Source organism: Perissodus microlepis, chromosome 8 (assembly GCF_051167445.1).
Source record: "Perissodus microlepis isolate ML-2025 ecotype Zambia chromosome 8, ASM5116744v1, whole genome shotgun sequence".
Taxonomy (NCBI): domain Eukaryota; kingdom Metazoa; phylum Chordata; class Actinopteri; order Cichliformes; family Cichlidae; genus Perissodus; species Perissodus microlepis.
In genome coordinates, this window is record NC_140468.1 from 23,077,821 (window position 1) to 23,100,855 (window position 23,035).

Below are 23,035 nucleotides of genomic sequence, written 5' to 3' on the forward strand. Positions count from 1 at the left end.
CAGAGCACCTCACAGTCATTGAGTTGATGATGAACTCCTCTGTTGATAAAAATATTGTGGACTCAAATGTGGGGACATCTGTCCAGAAGCTAAAGGTTGCTGAAACTGGGTCATGCAAGAAGACGGTGATCCCCAAGAACAGCAGCAAACCTATAAAACATGGCTGAATCCAAACCTCAGCCTCACTGAAGTAATGTGGTGGTATTTTAGGGAGCTGTGTATGAATGAAAACATAACTCAATCAACTCAACCAATCCTGAAAAGAACGATGTAAAAAACTTATGAAGTCATACAGAAAATAAATACCAGAAGTCACTTCTAGCAAAGACAATACTTCAAATTCATGAATCATGTGGCTATGCTACTCTTTAGGAAAAATTAGCATGTTTTTGAAATGCAAATTTAAATGTCTGGTGTTGTGCTTAATTGTTCTGTGGAGGAAGTTCTTCTCTAAAAATAGAAGATTAATTCCCACCTCTGAACAGATGCCCATCGCAGCAATGGAAATGAAGCATAATTATACTTCCAAGCAGCTATCAACCTGCTTGGGAGATTAGAATAAAGAAAAAAATGTAATGCATACCTTCCACATTCATATACCACACATCTAAAGGACTGGAATGAGCTTTTGGTTTGTTCATCTTCTGTGATGACTAAAAGGACACCAACAACTGCTTCCAAAAAAGAACTTTGAGTCAAAAGGTAAGATTTCAAATAAAGATAAAGCCCAAACCAAGAGGAAATATCCATAAATTAGTCAAGAAATTAAAAAAAGAGGTCCCCAAAAAAGAGAGCCCAAACACCAATCATCAGATCACCAAAGGACACTGAAAGATAAAGGAAGCATTGATTGAGAGGATGCATGTAATGCTAAAATAAAATATTGATTATAGCTTAAACATGAGTTTCTACACATGAACCTAAAGAGACATTTATCAATAGCTTTTGTCTGTAAAATAATCATAAATAAAAGCAAAGCCTGACAAGGTCAAACTTTCAATAGACATGAACTGGAACCTTTCGAAAATCTTTAAAACCGGGCACCCTACATGTCTTTGAAAGTTTTTTGGAGTTGAACGCACTATTACTCTAGACATCTAACCTTGAGCGGTGTCTAAAGTATAAAAGAAAAAAGATGTCAATCATCTTTTGTACAGCTTCCTTGCAGAAGCATTTGCTGATATCTACAGCATTTACACCTTCCTCTGCTCCTAACCCCATTAAGGTGAAGTTAAAGAAGACTCAGCGGCCTTGAATGCAAAAGAAGCCTTTACATTTGAACCTATAATGACACCAGGAGCCCAGAGGCTACAATCATCTTCACCTCTGCAGCTGTTGTACTGTGCAGGAAGACAGGGATTCTGATATTAATGCTGCTGTGCTGTGACTAAAACATGGTTACTCTTTTGATCTGTTGTGAAATACTAGTACTGGGCAATCCTGCAGTTTCTTTATATTTTGTTAGAAAAATGGGAAATAAGTACAGCTTATTATTGAAACACCCAAAGCATAGTGTTCAAGGCAAAAACATACTAAAGAACTTGAAAATCACCATTTGGCAGGATGACTGCTATTCTTCAACACAGCCTGAACTCTCTTAGGCAACCTTTATGTAATTTATTTCAGAAATAATTCTACAGACTTCATTTCAAAGCTTTTCTTTGGATGCTGGCAGGTTTTTTTTTTTGTCTTTTTCATCATGATCTTTGAAGCATCTTTGTTATGGTTTTGGGGACGTCAATCCATGACTGACAGTGTCCCATTGTGTGTTTTTCCAGGAATTCTTTTTTGGCAGTGTATTTGGGATCAATATCAATATGACAGATGCTTTCCAGGTGGTATTGTACGGTGGATAAAAATGTAATGGTACTTTTCTGTTATCTGTATCATCTGCTGAGACTGCACTCAGTACTAACAAAGAAGAACGTAGCACGAACAGCAAAACAGGAGGACGGACGAAAATGGGAACGGAAATTTTAAAAAATGTGAAAGCATTTCAAAGAAAACAAACAAAGTTAAATGCAGGCTGTGCAAAAGCGGAGATTTCCTTCCATGATAAAAATGTAAAACTCTGGCACCCTGGAGCTGTGATGTCACCTAAGCGCGGGTCAGTTTTAGAGAGTTAAGTTAGTGTGCCGTGTTGATACCTTGTTTTTGGTAATGTTTGCACAGTAATGTCTATGTTGGCTTACCTGTCGGAAACTTCTCAGGATGATGCTTACTAAGCGAGCATGATTTGTGAAATGTGATAGTTAACCGTTAAACAGGAATAGCTACACTGTCTCTTAGTTTTAATGAATTTAATTTGTTGTGGGGTGAGACAACAGGATGATATTCACAGACTTGAGCAAATGAGCTACTGGAGCCTATAACAGGAGGTTTGCCCATAGGAAGCAACCATAAGAGTTATTGAAATAATCGTAGACTAATCGACTACTACGAAAAATTGGCAGTTTAGTCGACAACCAAAATCTTTAGCTGCAGCCCTGATCCCTCCATCAAACATGTTGACACTGACACAGTCTAGTTCTTGTGTAATGTAACATACTTCTATCTTTCCTCCCAGTCATTCTTCCTTAAAAATAGCTTCTTGACAGCCATCCTTCCACTGAATGAGACCATATCTGATGATGTTTCAGTAGACAGCAGATGGATCAACAGAAGGGCCTGATGCATCTCTCAGGTCCTGTGTCAGGTCTTTGCTAGATTTTCTCTTCTTTTCATATACAGTTCACCCTCTGTAGTTTTTTAGGCATAACATTTTTTATTTTGTAATATTTTAAGTACACAGTGGACGCCATGCTGAGATATGCCAAGTTTTAGCAAAAAGCTCTTTAAGAATACCTTGTTGGTGTAAAAGAACTATTTTATGCCTGTCAAACTGTGTTATAATTGGTATTTTTGTAGATTCAATTTCAGAATATATTTATTTATTTGCAAATAGAATGGCAGTAACAAACTCCGAAAGATATAATTTAAACCTGATTGAGTAAGATGCCTGTTTTCAATGTGTGAATAATTCATGGGTCAGTGTTTAAAACATCCTTTGGAAATGTTCAACAATTCATGGAAAATCTGTGGGAAAAAGTGCAGTCACTGTCAAAAGAAAACTTTGCAAGACATTCAGAAAGCCTGCTGCTCACTAACACAAGTCTGTGTCCCTGGACGCAAAATACGAAGAAATTGTAATTCTCTACTGCAGACTAGCTATGTTCCATCCTGAATAGCACGTCGAGCCTGCAGTGACTTAGAGCACTTTTGATCCCTATGGGGGCTGGTCTTATGCTCCTTTCTGTTTACTGTATTGGCTGACTGACTTCAGTGCCCTCAGGCAAGCCATGAGGGAAACTAACTGATCCATAAGCCACACCGAAGGTAGCTTGAAATATATATTTACTCATTTGGTGGACTTGGCGACTAAAGCAGGGATTCACTGTCAGTTTTGAGTGTTTTATCACTTTTGTCACTTTTTGTCTCTTAACACGTTTAGCACCCATTTAGGTGCTGTCCTTACAACAGTGAAAATGAAACATGTTTTACACTGTATAGAAATGCCTTTTTATCTTTAAAAAACCCATCAACTGAATAACACGGAGGTCACTGTGACAATAACGGAAATAAAGAGGAGTGAGTGAGTCAGTAAGTGACTCACAGGAGCATACGCAAACATGAATGAATTCAAAAAATAACTCCATCTTCCAAGCACTTTGCAATCGCTCATCAACATCCAGGTTGTAGTCAAACTGTTCCTGGTAGCAAGAACAAACTTCCCAAAGTTTTATGCCAGCAGGGAAGACAGTGTGATAATTAATAAGAATACAGGCTGCACTGTTCAATTTTCAAAGACCAGCCAATGCTAATGGTGACCCACTGAGGTGGCACTTGTTTTATTTTAGTACCTATAGTTCTGGTGCAGTCACAGGTCAAAATATGTGCTCTAAAAAAGCGTATGTTGCTTTGTATTTTACAAGACTATAGCACTAAAGCCAGCACAGGTTACTGCCACAACTTAATATTCCATAAAAACTGTCTCAGAGTTTGAAATAATGTTTTGTGTTTGTGCCTTTTGGCACTGCCATTTTTGTTGTCTTGTTAATTAATCCGCTAGATTTGCTGGCATGCAATTAAAATGAGGTGCTAAATTTGTGCTACCCTAAGAAAATCCCAGATTTGTGTTTTCTTTTTCAGATTCAACCCTTATTAGATGAGTGTCAGAGAGGGGCTGGAAGACGAACCCAGCTTTAAATAATCATCCTATCCTGGGTAATTTAAAATTGGCATTATCTGCCAGACATGCCTCATTAGATACGTATTTTTATCTTTATCTGACAAGTTGTTGAATTCTTATGTTAATGTAACTTTGCCTATTTCAGAATTTCTTTTTTAATCTTATAAATAAATAAAAACTTTACATATTAATGAGTCAGGCCCTTTGGGTCACATTATATTGCATGGAAGGAAGGTATTTTTCTGTTTCCTATACTCATACTCAGGATATCTAGACGTTTTGGTCCAGTTCAATCAAACTCTGCTGTTTTTTCCCATTTGATTTGGGTTGTTTGAGCTGGCAAAAAAGCTGTCAATCAAAATCTGACTAAATAACTCAAGCAGAGAGACCCTGCTTTTCAGGCTGTCTCTATTCTGGTTTGACTGTATGCTGAAAACATTTTTTTTTAAGGGTACAAGTAATTCATGATTTAAAAAAACAAAACAAAACCTTTGTAGGTGATCTATGATAAATGACAGGAGGTTGTGCACTCAATACCTCTTAAAAAGTCAATGAAATGCAGCATCAACACTTTGGGTATAATTAAGATTTTTAAAAAGTCCTTGTTTTCTTCCTTGCTGTACCTGACCATTACTTTTCATGAGTTACGGTCTTGACAATTAGTGCTGATGAAGATTTATTTCTTAATTGGGTTCATTGTGACACCAAAGAAAACTAATGACATAAGGCTTATAATTAGCAGCATGACTCTCTATTTCATTTTCACCATTTGCTCTGGTAGTCTGGTTTGAAATCAACAATGTGTATGATTCAGCAGAGCCCCTGCTGTGCGTAGAATTCATAAGAACACAGAGCGACAGTTAACAGCTTTTCAGTGCAGGAATAAACAGAACATAACATGTAAATGAAAAGCGAATTTATCTAAACTATTACCATTACCAAAAATAGTACCAATGGAGTTTACCTGAAGCGCCACAAACGCAACAAACCAGCTGCTCTGAGCACAGTCGGCACAGCATAAACAAGCACTGTGAGTAGTGTTTTTATTATCCTAGTAAGAACTTATAGGTAAGTACATGTAACAAATGTTATACAAAGCCAGAATATCTAAATATATTGTGTATTTAGCTATCTAAATACACAGATAGTGTGAACATCTGTGTATTTAGATAGCTAAATACACAGACGTTCACATTAACCGCCTACATTGAGAATCCAGCCACAACCAGGGTGCCTCCACCAGACAACCTGTGCAATCATCTTTAAATTGAAAGCGATTTACCAGAGGTTGAGGCACGTTCACCTCTGGATGACCAGGTGTTTGCTGTAACCTAACAGCAAAAAAGTCTGACTAAACCATATCTTTTCATCCAAGTGAGCCAGCATTTATGTTTAGTATTTTATGTTATGTTTTTGCTGCATTTATTTGCTCATTAATTTTCTACCTTTGTTAGGCAGTTTTATATGTGGGGTGTCACTGCTCAGTTGCTATAATATTACTCTGATATGTTAGAACATGTTTCTTACTCATGTTTTCTGCAAAACAGTACAAAATTAGACTTGTTTCTGTCTTGCACGTTGGAAATTATAATTTATGTTAATTACAAAACAACCTACCGATTATAAACCGATTCAGACAAGTGTGACAATTTACAATTAGTATGTAGGACATTATGTTATAAGGGAATAGCATTTGGAAAGATGATTGCTTAAAGGAAGGTTTAGTGTTGCAGCCAAGGATAATTTCCCAAGAGCTGTCAAGATGAAAACACCATTCAGTCACAAGAGCACCCAGTGAGGATTACAGGTGGTGAGATAAGGCAGGTAGAAAAAGAGAAACAGAAAAAACAGGACAGCAAAAAGAGAGCCATCATAGAAGTGCCAGGTCAGGTTTCAGACAGCCAACCAAATGCAGTCGTTTTTCCTCGATTTTGCTTTCTAATGCCTGAACCTCTTTTGCAACTGCAACAAAATCATGCATTTGAAAAAAAGAGACTACAAAGGTTTGGGCTGCAGCCCAAAAAACAGCTGATGTGGGTATATGAAGGGAGGCTTGCCTGAGAGATGTCCAGCTCTACCTATGCTGATGGTCATATCATCAGAGTCCAGGAACTGGAACGGGGGATCCTCTGCTTTTTCTTTGTGCCACTTGGAGTCAGAGGGCAGAGCCAAGGCACTGTGGGGGTCCGTACCAACACCCTGAAGATGACAGAAAAAGACAGAGACTTAGGTTTTCCGGTTTTAGCTTTGGTTATTGATTAGCCTAGAGCTGTGAATGTCTGTATGTATTTGAGTTTAGAATGTTTTGCAAAGTTGACAAATCAACAGAATGAATTATGCAGAAATGCAGTGCATATAAAGTGACTCAGTGTTCAGTGAGCTGTAGATGAACTTTCTTAGCATCACCATAACATTTTCATTAGTATTTTCTGATTACAGTGAAGTATTAGAGATGCATGTTTTCTAAATATATTTGCCATACCTGATTAAAACTGAATTGTATATAAAATTGCAGGACCATCTTTTAGGGCATTGTCACTTAAAATGCTTGTTAGCACTCTGTCTAGTGCATCGCTTCACATTGTTGACAAAGAGCTGACATGTTTTTCTACTCTGATTAAAGTCCAGTGAATGCTGTGTCTGAAAATGATATAGGAAACGTCACACTATTGTTGTAAAGGGAAGCAATTCCAATTAAACCACCGTTCAAGCTCAAAATTAGCATACATCTCAGCTTTGGTTGGAGACAAGTGAATAAATGGGTAGTTCAACTTTAGATTACATAGACCCTGAAGGGAATAGGGATAGAAATAGAAATGCTTCAAGTGCAAAGTGAAGGGCTTAGCATAAAATAACTTATTCAACAAAATAACAGCAGTGATGAACTTTGTAGCCTGCATGTTTTTAAAACAAATCTGGCTACGATTTGCTGAATAGAGAAGTTAAGACCCAAGTGCAGGACGGAGGAGGCAGACCAAATTAACAAAAGACGAGCTGTTTATTTAGGCTAATCCATAAAAGCTCAAAACACAATCCATGCCATGAAGAACAATATCTAACAGACCTCAGGAGAACGTGGAGGAAAATCACAGTGGGCAGGATAACAGACACTGCAACAACAACTGAGAAAAAGACAGGACTATTTATACACGCAAGGTGATTAGGGAAATGGAGACAGCTAAGGCAAACTACACACAGGTTTAGACAAGACAATCAGCCGCAGGAGGAACTAAAACAGCACAAAAACAGGAGACAACTAACAGAGTAAAACAAGAACTGAATTTAACAGAGAGAAACACTAAAGGGGCTGATAAACTCCATAAATACTAAGTTATGTTGGAAATGTGGGAACACAGCTTATTAAAAATAATATTTTTAGAAAACTATCATTCTGGGGTAAAAGTAGGGGCACTTAAAAATAACAAAACCCCACAACAAAACTCACACAAAGCAGGCAGAGACACTTCATGAATATCTTCATGTACATAAGGATTTGGTGTTTGTGTTTTATTCCTGCTTTCTTTCCTTTCTTTGTTTCTTTCTGTTTTTATCTCAGAAAACTGTAAAGTAATTGTGTAAAAGTAGCTGCATGTTGAAAATCTTCCATTAACAACAAGCAATCTCCTGCACGCGCTCACTAACTGGTCAGGGAACACACATTTTTCCTTAGCGGCCGGTGGTTCCCAGGCAGTCACCCACTGGTCTCTAGACCAATGTGACTGAGGCCTTAGTCTACAATGTTCACATAGTAAACCTGTAAGTAGCACAAGTTAGAATACACTAAGCTTTTGCGGACGACACAACGGTGGTGGGTCTCATTAGCAACAGGGATGAGACCGACTACAGAAGTGAGGTGAGACGCCTGGCCACGTGGTGTGTTGACAACAATCTCTCTCTGAATGTGGAGAAGACGAAGGAGATTGTCGTGGACTTCAGGAGAATGCACACCCAACATGCTCCTCTGACCATCGACGGAGCGTCTGTGGAGAGAGTGAGCAGCATCAAGTTCTTGGGTGTGCATATCACAGAGGATCTCTCCTGGACGCACAACACCACAGCACTGGCCAAGAAATCACAGCAGCGTCTCTTCTTTCTCTGCAAACTAAGAAGAGCAGGAGCACCAGCCCCCATCATGTACACTTTCTACAGAGGCACCATCGAGAGCATCCTGTCGAGCTGCATCGCTGTGTGGTTTGGAGCCTGCAATGCGTCCTGTCATAGAACCCTCCAACGCATAGTGAGGGCTGCAGAGAGGATCATTGGTGTCTCTCTCCCTTCCCTCCAGGACATTTACAGCACCCGTCTCACTAAAAAAGCCCTTTGCATAGCGGCTGATCCCACGCACCCAATGCAAAGCTTCTTCAAGCTGCTGCCGTCAGGGAGGAGACTGCGGAGTCTCCAGGCCAGGACCAGCAGACTGAAGGACAGCTTCATCCATCAGGCTGTCAGGAAGCTTAACTCCCTTCCGATTCTGCCCCCTCTCCCCTCTTCTCCTTCACGGTCTCACTGAACTCTGTCACACACACTCACACACACACACTCTCTGACTTCACTCACTGGCCTGCACCAGTTACCAGTCACTTTGTGGAGCATTGGACTGCCATTATCTCATAAGACTTTGTTGTTATACTATCTCTTACCGTATATTACTAAATCTCCATTTGCACTATTTGCTTATTTGCACTACTCTGCCTGGTTTACACTCAATGTCATTTATCCTTACTTGAATATTGTATATTGTATATTGCATAGCTTTCTTGTTATACGTAAAATTGTATTGTATTTATTTAAATTTTTATTTTTAATTATTTTATTTGCATTTTTTAATCACTCTCTTATATTTAAATGTTCATTTGCTATTTCACCTAGGGTTTGAGAGTAACGAAATTTCTATTCTCTGTATGTCCTGTACATGTGGTAGAATTGACAAATAAAGTTGACTTGACTAGTCGTTATCAGCAGTTTGTGCAAGAGAACGAAGTTAATCCTTTATCTCCGTTACTGACTATTGGTGACTTAGTCCAGTCCTTATGCATCTGTGAGTGATGAATAGTCCAACCCATGTCATTATCTAGCCAATTAACTTATTTTAGACATTTCCAGTCTTCAGTGCTGCAGTGTCAGTGAAAGCAGTAGGCTCGGGGGTTAGGAGGAGACAGGTGTCATTGACAAGTAACTGGATTTTATTTCAGTGCTAAAATTTGTATACTAAGGAGATCAGAAGTTCTATATCCATATCATGCTTTCCACAATGCACAAGTTAAAATTAATAACAGACGAGCGCTTTACAGCTGAATACATTTCACGTTCAGACAGACTCATCTGTCAGAGGGGAGACAGCTGACTGCAATTAACCCAAACACCTCTGCTTTCACTGTCAGAGTAAATGTGTTCAGCTCCATTGTTAGGGGTGGGGGAAAAAATCTATTCTGTGTAGTATCGTGATATTTTGCTTGCTAATAATGTATCGATACAGGGACAGCAGAAATCGATATTTTGTTACAAAAAAGGTTTTAGTGCTCTGACTTCAGAGCATGTTGATCCTTTTTCTGAGCAAGAATCCTGACATTCCTTCACTGTCCAAATGTGTTTAACTTTTTTTTGGCAGCAATAAACATGTTTTATTTTAATTAAGTTTAAAACTTTTTTATTTAATGTAAAATTATATTTTGTTTTAATTTACTTTCAAATTCTTCAGTTGCTGAAGGGGCTGCATAGTTTTCATAAATTGCATAGTTCAGAATAGCTATAATTGTACCAGATGGTTGCATTCAGTTAAGTTGGACTAGACTGTAATACAAACCGTTCAGTTTGTCAACAATAAAACTGAAATGAGAGAAAGACTGAGTGCGAGACTTTGATATTAGATAAAATGAATATTGATAAAGTTTACCTTTATGTACAGAATCTGAATATCGCAAAATATTTTTAAAAAATTGCAATAATATCGTATCGTGCGTTAAGTATTGTGATAATATCGTATCGTGGGATGTATGGTGATTCCCACCTCTATCCATTGTGCTACCAAAGAAATGGCACCAGTGCTGAGAGCATAGCACATGAAACCAGTAGTCTTGTTTGTCTACATGCAGTACAGAACGTTAGATTTTCACTCAATTTCTTTTAATTCAGCTCATTTAGATGCAAAGTTTTTGGTGGGAGAACTGTTTCATCGCTCATCCAAATGTTCTTGAGTTCTTCAGTCTCAGCTGACTGCAGGTTTCCCCACTTTAAAAACTCTACAGTTGCATAACGATCAAAACCAGCATCATTGTACAATAATGAGACACAAGATCATTGATGATTGTTGATATGCAAATTGTCTCAACCATTAAGCAATGGCCATGAGTACTATTCATGTACTATTCATAGAGTCTGGGGAATGGCTGCAATCACGCACTGTAAAGATGGTGAAAGATGTACCCTCAGGGTCCCTGTTCAGTTCAGAGATGGCCGTTTCCATTCTACCCAAATGGCTTCCCTTCACTCTCTGCTCGAATCATCCTTCCTGCTAAGTATGTGCATATACTCATTGTTGAAGAGTGGCCACTGGACTGTAGCTGTAAATAGAGAACAGTGTCCCGGCGTGATGAGGCAGCTCTTTTGTGCTGTGCCATTTAGCCAGAGGGAGACGCAGTTAATTCCGTCTATTCCTTTGTCACAAGGGGTCAGTAGCTCAGAGTTTTACTGCAGATGCCTTTCAAAATTTGCATCTCCAACTAGAATTGAACCAGCAACATTTAGCTTTCCAAGTGAGCGTGTTAACTAATGCATAGGAAACACACAGGTAAAAGAATACACTATATACATGACTCTGGCCGGGGGCCCTGAGCCTTGGGGGATACCAGCTTTAACACTTGTTTTCACTTGAGCTCTTTGTGTGTTATATCTTTGCTCTTCTTCACAACTGATTCAAGAACCAAAGCAGCACGAGTGGAGTTGCAGCATCCTGATGACATCTAAATTTATGCTCCAGTGGAGGATGTGAATCACACCCTAAATACTGATCCCTATGTGTTAGTTTATGGTATACATCAACTTTCAAGTGTCCCCATTACTGCTGATAACTTCACAGTTTAATAGCGCTAGCCTTTTGGGAAAACCTTCAGTTAGCGGAGACTGAAGAAGCCACTTGGATGAGCTATGAAATGTTTTTCCAACTGAAAACACTCGTGTCCACATGAACCGACACAACTTTATGGGAAAGCGGAATAATGATGATGCAGGGATGTTTTACACAGCCAGAGTAGCATAACGGCAAAATGACAGTCATCAGTCATCTTAATAAGTTTCATTACCTTCGCAGTTAGTCTGTTGCCATACTTAGGAATAAGACAGGCATAAGACACTTAATTAACAATCATTCAGGGCTACATTCTTCCAAAGGATAAATAATCATAAATTAGCTTTTTGTGATCTTTGCTGGCTTTTTTGAAGAAAAAATGCTTCAAAAGTGTGTCTGAATCTCTTTCAGAAGAAAAGCAACATAAAAGAAACTTAACTCAACGTAAAAGTACAAAATAAATAAACCGGGTTCCATGTCAGGCACTACCCAAAGCCAAAAATAACATTATGAAAACCGAACACTGAATCAGCACCACAGACAGATGGAGGCTTAATTAAGTAGTTTTAAAAAATGGCCACTTTGCTGAAAACAGAGTCCATATATTCATTAGCCAACCATTAGATGAGTAATGTCCAAAAAAACAGCTACTCCTTCCCTGTTTTCAAGCAAAAGTGAACAGAAAAATTACCCATGCTGACTACCACAGATAACTTATATAGACACCATGAAGTACATCGCTTATGTTCTCTACATGTTAGTACTTGAACCACCAGTAAAATGTCATACAAATATTTTTAAGATAAATTTGAAACTTTAATGTGGGAATTTTCAAACAGTCTTAATAATATTTTCAAATTCGGAACATTCCAGTATGTGTGTGTCAGTCGTTCCCTATAAAGCTACAGAGAGTCTGACTACAAAGCTCCTGTCACCGGCGAGTGTTAAAGTAAGCTCCACTGGTAGAATAAATGCATATATGAATCCTCTTCAATCCCAGAAGAAAGCACATCAAAACCAGCATGCGCTGCTTACAAAAAGTATTCACTTCCTGTTGAAGGCTTCATGTTATATTCATACAACCAGAACCATCCAAAAACTGCTCCAGCACTGCTGATTCTCCAGATGGGTGGCACAAAAATATAAGTAGAAGATAAGCAAGAACTAGATGAGAATGAAATTATGGAGTTAAAGAAAAGTGGATCACATGATGGAATCCACGGCATCAATTTTGCATTGATTGAGCCCCTTTTTCTAGGAAAAAATGTTGTTTTTATCACTGTAAATTATAAAAATTATGTAACGTAGCAAGTACAATGTAAAAATAAAATAATAACACGCACTAATGCCTTTTCTGCTAATTGTAGATGGAAAACAAAAATGGACTCCCCGTCATGCCCCTTAAGGTTTAGACACTGGTTTCCCACAGTTTTGAGCATGCAACACCTTCATGTCACCCAGTGGGAGACAACCTGTCTCCAAACAGTTGTCTCCTGGATCAGACTGACTGCAGTCAGACAGACAGATTAGCAAAGAGTTGCTAATGATTGCTGTCTAATTTTAAAATAAAGACAAAATGACAAAATATTAAGCCAGTCTGTGTCTCTTTGCCAAAGGGCACTCAACTTAGCTGGTTGCCAGTTGGTTATATTCTGGTTACAATCTTACATAAACGCAAGATTGCCATGCACCTATTTCCCAGTTAAATTGCCTCAAGCAGCAACGACATTATTTGTGGAGCGATTTTTGAACTTTTTTTTTCAAATGTCTGATGTTCTTGCTGAACTTAATGTAAGAGTGAATTTCTGTTTAATGTAGAAAGCAAAAGATTTGCAATAGATGGCAATAGATAGTAGCCTGACTCCACCTTATTGCCATTTACATCACTGTCTTGACGCATCAAAGTCACTTTGAAGACAGCAGCTGATTGCGAGTGTGCACAGACATGGTCCTCGCCTTCAAAGCAACCATCTCAAAGGCAACAAGACTGCAAGTTCACTGCACATTTTCAAAGCAGTTTGATTGTCTGTGGTCTCCAACCACTGCTTTCCTAGTGTGATTGTAGCACTAGATGGTTTATTTCAAATCCAATTCCTTTAAAACACAGGATGCAGGATACAACTGGCCTCACTCGCTAATATGCGCATCACAAAGTTCTTACCCACCACAAAAAATAACCAGGCAAGCTAAATGACAGTAATTTACCACCATTTTTTTGTGTTAAAGCAATTTGTCACACACTCTTTTTAGATTTGCCTTGAGGTGGCATGGAAAATGCAGCCATGGTGGTGGAGAGTCGCCTGCACGGCTACAGGAAAAAAAAAGAAAGACAAAGTCTGATTAAAAAACATGAAACCCACTGTGTCTGAATATCCTGAATGTTTCTTCGAGATTGATGATGCTTTTAGGAAGGAAAAAAAAGAAAAACTAAAGCATGGCTGAAATAATGGAGTTGCTGAATGTAGTTTCCACTGAGACACTCACTGTGCCACAGGTACAAAGAGAAAAGGCTTGACGCTGAAGGTGATGTGAAAATAAACACTAACAGGCCACAAGAAAAAGCTGTGAACAGGTGGAGGACAAGAAGCAGCTGATCTGTCAGCCTGAGATGAGAATCTCAGTGCCAAGAAATTAGACTAGAAGTGCAGCAACGGAAACCATTTTTAGTAAATAATACAAAAAAATAATGCCAATAACCATATGTTTTTAAAAGAATTAAAGTGTGCTCCTTTTAAGTTAATAGTGTGCGTTCATTACATGTATTTATTGTTGCACTGATGTTCATTTCATTTTGATTCTGGGCAATTTTAGCTTGCTATTAGTTTCTAAGACAGCCAGGCCTTCATCACTTGTTTGTGAAGCTGTGTCGAAGGCACTTCTAAAATGTGTTTAAAATGCAGGGTTGTCAAAATAAATAAATACATATAGAGCCAGTACCTACATTAGTAGCTGAAGTAGTACTTTGGATTGAATTTTGTAAAGCGGCTGCTTCAACAACACTGAAGTATTTAAACACTTACCATAAATATATAGCCCACACACATTTGAGAGCCACATTAGCCATCCGCTAAGTTATCATTAAGTTAGCATCTAGTAACTATGGCTAATAATAAAACCATAATGTTCATTCCTGCTTGTCTGTAACAATAATAGTGTTAATAAGTTATTTTTGTCTAAAGAGTGTCACGTTTCTCTTAAAGTCCTACTTTTAAAATAGAAGCACCAGATGCACAGCACCAACTCATGTAACCTATTATATTTAAATGTCTGTCACATATATACCTTATTTACAGTTATGCTACTATGTTTATTGCATTACTTCAGGCAACTTAAAACAATGCTGTGATCGATGTTACTGTTTACATTTTTCTGATCTTTATTTACAAAAAGGCACCTCTTACTGTTTTTTTAACTTAAATGACATTCGTATTGAGTATGATTAATATTATTGGTATTACATATAAGTGTTTTCCTGGGTTTGAAACTGCAGTATTGTAACAAATCAGGTATGAAAATACTGATGAATCACAGTTTTGTGCGACATGTTTTTACACATGGTTTATGCAAATATTTGTCCATGTCCTCACCTACACCACTCAACAGAACAAAAGATTTTTCACCATTATCATAAAGCATAAAGCAAAATAAACTTTAAACTTACAGAATTTGAAGTCAAAAAATTTTATGCACCAATTATTTTATTATTTTGTTTGTTTTCTTGTTCATTATTCAGCATCTGCAAGAACTGGAAAATGTAATCACAGGTACTGTGCAAATAACAACTTTTGTGCTTGCTAATTAATTATTTTATTTTCTTAAACAGGTGTGAGAAATCAATGTAGAAACCAAACACTGTGTTATGAAAACTTACCTCTGAGCTACAAATTAAATTCAATCTGTCTTTTTCATTCTTGCTCTCTGGTTATTATGTATCCCAGCAGCAATAAAATAAAGATACAGCCTGCGGTGGGGGAGGCAGGAAGTTTGGTCAGAAAAACCAAATGAAAAAATAAACTAATGAGTGAGTTGGGGCATGACATGTGGGGATGTAGTGTCACTGTTTGTAGTGTCACCTAAAAAAGTCAATTAAATATTGTCAGAATAAAATATAACATTAAAAATTATAGTCCAATAATAACATAATAATTTAAGCTTATATTCCAATTAAGTGATTGTTCTTTCTGTGTTTTTTCACATTTACGGGGGTCTTTATAAGGAAACTGTCACCTCGGACTTTGTGCTGGAATGAGTGCGAACATGCGAAATCGGTTCAAAGTGTGTGTGTCACACCACAGAGGAACTCACTCACCATCTCTGAGGATGTTATTAACCCACAGTGGCCTTTGGTGACAACCCATGATACAATCTCATCAGCAGGTGTGGGCTCACTATTAAAACACTTCCAGCAGCGGCAGCAGTCTGGTTCTGCTGATGACAGAAAGTCACCCTCCCTCTATCTCTTCTTTTTCCTCTGTCTCTACTGTGTGAGCATATTTGATGACACCACAGGCACGACACAGAGCTGCATTACTATTTGTGGTTATTACTGCAACCACAATTTGTAGAAAAATATAATACATGCAAGGAATGGAGGAGGGACTATGAAGCAGTACAAGAATAGAGGAAAAAGGGAAATGTATCTTTGGTTTAGCATCTTCAAAGAATAAATGGCTTATTACACTGCTGCTTCTGTTTACATTTTTAGATTATTTTCAATTTCCGGGATGTAATTGCTTTCCACATATTTCAGTTTCCAATTAAAACAAACCTGCAGAGACTTAAATCAAGCTCCAGATTCTCCAGCCTTATATGAGATTACTTTCTGACCAATCGCTTCCACAGACAATTGAACTTAGCTAAACTACAGAAAAACAGAAAGAAAGAAAGAAATCCATTTTCTTGCTTTCCTCTTAGATCTTTCATCAACTGTAAAAAACAAATTTAGGCAACTTGAGCCAACGACTGATTAAATGAGTGTCCGTTAGCAAGATTAGGTAAAAACTACAGAAGTGAATTTCCTTGAGATGTGGAGCGTGGGGGAAAGAAAGAAACCATTAAAATCTCAGTTCTGGGCAAATATCAATACAGGGCATTTTGGCAGAGGAAGCACTTTGTGAGTGACCTTCTGGCTTGTGTTTTCTGTGGTGTGACTGATGTTTAAGTGGATTCAAGGACAAGCAGCAAATGCAGATGGGGGGAAAGTAAACTGTGCTTTCAAAGCTGAACATTTTCCAAGTGTTTTGATTCTTATTCTGGTGCAGTATACAGTTAGGTCCATAAATATTTGGACAGAGACAACTTTTTTTTCCAATTTTGGGGCTGTGCATTACCACAATGAATTTTAAATGAAGTGCAGACTTTCAGCTTTAATTCAGTGATCACAAAGATTGCATACAAATGTAAGGAAAGCGTTTTTAACACAATCGCTTCATTTCAGGGGCTCAAAAGTTACTGGACAAATGAAATGACTGAAAATAAAATGTTCATTTCTAATACTTGTTTGAAAAGCCTTTGCTGGCAGTAACAGCCTGGAGTCTCTTGAAGGCTGAAACTCATGGACATCGGCAGATTGTCGGTTTCCTCCTTTTCAATGCTCTGCAAGGCCTTTACTGCAGCAGCTTTCAGTGGCTGTTTGTGGGCCTTGTGAAAAATGAAATGCATGCTCAGCTGGGATAAGAAGAAGAATTGTCTACACCTGCCCACGAAATAGCCTTTGAGTCAACTTTCCAATTAGCTTTGGTCCCTTTGAGGGTAGCAGAGCTGAAACTCCTTCAATTTGAATGTTGCTACCCTCAAATGAAAGTTGAGAGTCTGTCCATTATATAACTATAATTGGAATATGTTTCAGTAAACAGTTAACTGACTGTTTTTATCTTCTTCTCTTACTATTTTCACTCTCTCTTTATTTACTAGTTGTAAAAGAATAAAATAACAACTAACCTAAAATGTTCATGTATTTTTTAAGCATTGACAAAGACATCACCGTGATATTTAAACGTTTTTATCGATATTCAAATCATTTCATTTCACTGATCTTGCTTCGTTTACCTCCCCAGTGCCAATGGAAATAGCTAAAAGTTGACTATCGTTCTTTTGCTCCCATAACTTGCTTAGTTTACTTTCACACCACACTGTACTTTTACAGTGTTTACTCTAAAATTTTTAAATGAGCTTTCTCTTTAATTATGAATGTTTAGTCAACATGAATTTCATAAAAAATAATGAAATGGTGCCATTATTGATGGCTGGATCCAAGCAGTCAATTCTTTTATTAATGGTCTTTGCTGTTAGCGATAATTCTCAGCTCACTGCAAACAACCAGAGACCTTTTCTGTTACCGCATCACAATTTCGGACACGCTTCCACTGGTAGATGTGGAGGTTCGTGGGCTGAAAATGAATGTAGAAAAATCCAGACATTCCTCAACAGCTGTCTCAGAGGGATTCTCCACATTTGCTGGGCAGACACCATCAGTAAATTCGAACTATGAGAAAGAACCTGTCAACTCTTAGAAGAGAAAGAAATCAGGAAGAGAGGATGGTGCTGGGTAGGGCACACTCTACGCAAACTGCCAACCAACATCACCAGGCAGGCTCTCAGGTGGAACCCCCAAGGCAAAAAAGCAAAAGAGAGGCCGCCCAAGAAACACCTGGCGATGAGACCTCGAGGCAGAAGCAAAAAAGTTGGGCTACACCTGGACCCAACTCTAAAGAATGGCCCATATCCTGGGAGGAGTGACGAGCAGCAGCAGTAGTAGTTTTTTTAATCTCACTTAAGATTAGATTCAAGCCAAAGCTATAGGTGCAGACTTTGGGCTGTCTGACACAAATATCCAGGTTTTCGAAGGTAAAACATTATGAAATGAAAAGACAGGGGACTGATTAAAATGTATGGCTATAACTGGACATTTAACATAATTTACTGTATCACTTGCCAGCTTGTCTCAGTCAATCTACCCACTCCTCACTGAGCTGAGAAGAGCCTGCTGATCCTCATGTACTGTAAAAATCTATATGGCTATATGAAAGTCCCCCAGCTATCTGATCTTTATATGATTCATTCTGTGTGAAAGCTGAAGCAAGAGAGTTGTCTCAGAGGACTTGTCACACAGTTTGATGAGGGAGGCAGTCAAAGCAGCCACTGCCCTGTTTCCATCAAAAACACACCAGCAAAACCTGTCACATATTTACACACAGGAGCCCACTCACACCACAACCCGCTTGATGAATGTGGCCTAAAATACAGTATACACTCATGCTATCTCCACTTCACACTGGGCTCGGTGTGTTTGATCATGGAGACCCAGTTTTTTCAAGCAGAACTAAACCTAGCTGGTGCTCACTCAAGGTGTCGTCAAAGAAAACTATTTTCTGCCATGGAAATTTCAATCATAGCAGTAGAAGAAGTCTCCTGAGCCTCATTCCACACACAAGGATAACTGAGCAGAAGTTTGGGTTACTTTAGAAGGATTAAGATTTGTTGGCTGCTTATAGTAACAGAACAGAATATCTTTAACTCAAGTTATGCTATCTTCACTTCCCCGCTCTCTCAACACACCCTGGATAGGGAATGATGCTGGTATGAGCAAGAAGTCAAGGAAGCCATTATGGGAAAAGGGAATGACAATCACTGAACTGAGGAGGTGGGTTTTAAATTATATTTGTCGCCATTTTACAAGGCTGTAATTGCACCCGTTCCCCAACTCTCTGTGAATAATTCTCAGTGCCATCAGTCGATTTAATTCAATCTAAAAAGCGCCAAATCGCAACAGCAGCTGCCTCAAGGCATGTAATATGGTAAGGTAAAGTCCCTCAAATAATACAGAGAACACCCCAACAATGAAACAACCCCCTATGAGCAAGCACTTTGGCCACAGTGGGACAGAAAAACTCCCTTTTAACAGGAATAGCCTCACTTTGTTTATCCTATCACTTTGGATAGTAGCAGCTCCCGTTTCTTGAGAAACTAGAGGCAGAAATTCCTACCATAATTCCTTAGTGAATATTAATGCACCCAGTGTGACAAAAGGGCTTCCACACGTGTGGTAAATGGCCTGTATTTGTATAGCGCTTTACTTCGTCCCTAAGGACCCCAAAGTGCTTTACACTACATTCAGTCATCCACCCATTCACACACACATTCACACACACATCACATTCGTTGTTTTTTTTATTTATTTTACTTGTAACAAAGAAAGATAGATGCAGTAATGTGCATTAGTCTTGAGCCACTTCTTATTTTTGTATATTTAGATCAAGTGGTGTTGAGGAATAGTTCTCCAGTCTTCTGAAGGTCTTCCAAGATTTTCTTTTGAAATTGGCTCTTTTTTACACATTTTCAGTCCAGTACGTGTACCTGACCATTTTCAAAAGATTGTTTTGTTTTTGTTTGTTTATTTGTTAAATCACTTAACACTGACCTTCAATCATTCAATCATTAAGGCACATAAAAGGCACCTCAAGGTATGAAACAGTGTTGTGTCTACACATAAAAGACAACTTTGCAAAGAACAAATTTTAAGTCGCGTCTTTTGGCACTTTGTTACTAGCAGCCTATCTAGCCTATTTAGACACTAAGGGTTTTCGGGAGGAGCTGTGCTGCTCTCTGAGAGGAAGCTAGTACCATGCTCTCCTGAGTTTTAAATGCACTTTAGAACAGCACACAACAACATTACATATGAGCGGGCGTAGGGAGGTTTGAGGTCTTCACTCACCCCGGTTCTGTTAGCCGTCAGGGCTGGGGGGCTGGGAGGAGGTGCTGGCCGTCAGACTGGGGTCTGGGATGCGGGGCCTCCCTGCTACTGCAGATAAGGAGGTGGTCCGCTTGCCTCCACCCCAGAGAGAAGGGTTACATCTCCTGGGTCTAGGTGCGGCTTGCCCCTCTGGGGGCGGGGGTACCTGGACCTGGGATATAGAGTATGTTTGGGGAGTGCGACTGTCTGTGCAGTGTCTATTTGTGTCTGTCTACACGTTGGGTGAGTGCCGAGTATTTGGTTGTGCATATGGGGTGGGAATGCACGTCTGTGTCCGCGTGTGCCTGTTCGTCTGTGTCTATATGTCAGGTTGGGTCTTAGACTCAACCTCTCTGGGTACATCTCAGGCCCTCTAAAGTACGGAGGCCTATCTCCCCTCACCACACTCCCTGCCGGTGGCTGATGCCCTTAGACGTTGGTGTGTTGGTGGTCCTTGTCATCTGGGGCTGGGCGCTCATGCATGTACCGGCTCACTCCTGGTGGCCGATTGGCGGGGCCTGGCGCCTGTGGCCCGGCTGGGCTTCTTCCGGGGGGTGGGATGCCCTCAGGCCTCTGGCCTCTGGGCCTGAAGCTCGGTCCTCTCTGGCACAGCTGGCTGCCGGCAGAGCCCGCGGGCACGCCACTGCAACCCCCTCTGGCCTCTGCTCCGTAGCTGCGGGGTGACCTCTCGTTTGGGGCTCTACTCAGCTCTTCCCAGGAGGGTGGCACGGTTCCCCCCCCCTTTGGTGGTCCTCCTCGGGTCCTTGTACTCTGGGGCCTCTGGATATCTGGGGCCTGGATCTCCTCCATACCTGCTTCATACCCTGGTGGACGGGGCTATGGCTCCCCACACTCCCTAGCAGATCGTTACATGGAGAAACCTTTGGAATACAAGCATGCTGATCCACACAGGTATGCACACAGGTGTACACACGGGTGTTCACAGACGCGGACTACACCTTTCTTGGCTGCTGCCTCAAAGCACATTGTGCGCTGTCTATCTTGCGTGCTGCACAATATCGTTTATTATTTAGTATCTACTGTTATCTACTGCTAGCTAGTTTATTGTGATGGTGCTGTTTTTATTATGTTGCTCTTTGTTGTTTGCTTTCTCTTCTGTTTTTTTTCTCCATACAGGTGATCCAGGTGTTTTGTTTGTTTGTTTGTTTGTTTTTTCCTTTCTTCCCCCCCTTCTCACCATCTCTTCTCCCCTTTGGTTTTCTTTCTCTCCCTCTCTTTCTTTCATTCTTTCTCCCTGTCCTATCCCCCAGTCACGTCTGTCCCGTTTGTAGCAACCGAAAATAAAATAAATACATAATTATAATAAAGGTCAATCAAATGGACCAATATGGCAAGGCCATGATGATCCACTTGGTAAAATAAATCCGCTTGGCATCTTTCTTGGCCTTAAGACAACAATTCTGATGGCTAAAGATCCAAACGGGACACAAACAAAAAATAAATAAATAAAATAAAAAAATAAAAACATTCTGGGTTTTTTTGTTGATTTTTTTTAGATAAATCTACAAAAATGGCAAAGATAATACAGTTTGACAGGCATGCTGTGTGTCCTTAAAAAAAAGAAAGAAAGGACAAGTGGAGGGCATAGGAAAAAGTAGAGGGTGTAAAAACAATTTCCAGCAGATGAACAACTGAAAGTGATGTCTTTAAGAAACAGGAACAAAGCAAAACCCTGACACAGGACCTGAGAGATACATCTGACCCTTCTGTTCATCCAGTGGAGTCTCAGTGGAAGAGTGGCCGTCAAGAAGCCTTTCTTAAGGAACAGAAGCAGGAAAAAAAAGGCTGAGGCACGCCGAATTACACAAGAAATAGACTGAAAATCAGTAGCAGCAGGTATTAACTAAGGCTACGTTCACACTGCAGGCGAAAGCGCATCAAATCCGATTTTTTTGACCCTATGCAACCCATATCTTTTGCGCATGCGGCCGCTTTGAGCGTTCACACTAGAGAGCGTTTGCTGTCGCATTTTATTTGTAGTGTGAACGAGCAGACAAAAAAATCGGAATTGAGCATTAAGACCTGCAGTGTGAACGTAGCCTAACTCAAATTTGAGGTTTTTGGTTAAAAACATCACCAGTGTATACAGAAGAGGTCAGAAGAGAGATACAATAGTGAGTGTTTACACCCATCCGTAAAACATGGTCAAGGCTCTGCATCATTGGAAAATTATAATAAAGTATGATGAGATCTTGATCTACCATGTAATACCATCAAGATTTTTAAGCATGACAGTGACCCCAAACACACTCCCAATTGCACTAAAAGCATACCTTGATTTACAAAAAAACAAAAAACACAAACAGAAGGGAGCACTGCCCAGAGCTTGGAGTTCAACCTCAAATAGTGTGTGATCTTCTTGACAGAGACAGACATCCAATATCCAAAGAAGAGCTTTGAAATCTACTTCAAGAAGCCTGGAGAAAGCTTGACTCGAGGAATAATCTGCATCTAAGGGACAAAGGTCACTCTTTCGAGGATGCCAATGTTCACATTTTGGACAGAGAAGACAGATGGTTTGAAGGAGGAGTGAAAGAAACCACCTATGTCCAATGTGAACGACCATCTTTGAACAGAGGGCGGGGCTTATGACACCAACTGTCTGCCATCTATAATCCAGTTTTGAGTTCCCTTCCCAAACGCCTTAACGTCCACTCACATCCTGGGCCATCTGACCTCGACAAATAGGATGGGGCTAGGTTTCACAATGGGTTCACCCGAAAACTTGGCTGATTGTGACCCACAACCTGTTTTCACACCTTGGCTGTTGTGGAGGATTAATAGCTGGACACTCCCATAGGGCTTAAAATCTGGAACTCTGCACCAGTTTCTCTTAGAACTGAAGAAGATTCTTGGATGAGAGGTGAAACGTCTTCAAGGAAACTTAAAGAAGTCCAGACGCTTTTCTTTCAGAGCTCCTTTGACTACGATGACCTGGATGCCTGAGAACCTTCAGACGTACGTCGACTAGTAATGGTGGCCATAGCAATTA

General features: G+C 39.6%; 1 protein-coding gene across 2 annotated transcripts in view; it reads right to left on the minus strand.

Annotated features, from left to right (window-relative positions):
• The window catches only part of slc39a11 (solute carrier family 39, member 11), a 173,103-nt gene that overhangs the window by 60,842 nt on the left and 89,226 nt on the right, over positions 1-23,035 (minus strand). Inside the window, exon 5 of one of the 2 annotated variants that reach the window (XM_084938301.1) lies at positions 6,307-6,427. In XM_084938301.1, the coding sequence (XP_084794427.1) occupies positions 6,307-6,427 (121 nt within the window). Of the gene's footprint in view, positions 1-6,285; positions 6,428-23,035 lie in introns of both variants that reach the window. The other variant, XM_084938300.1, reaches the window with a different exon arrangement.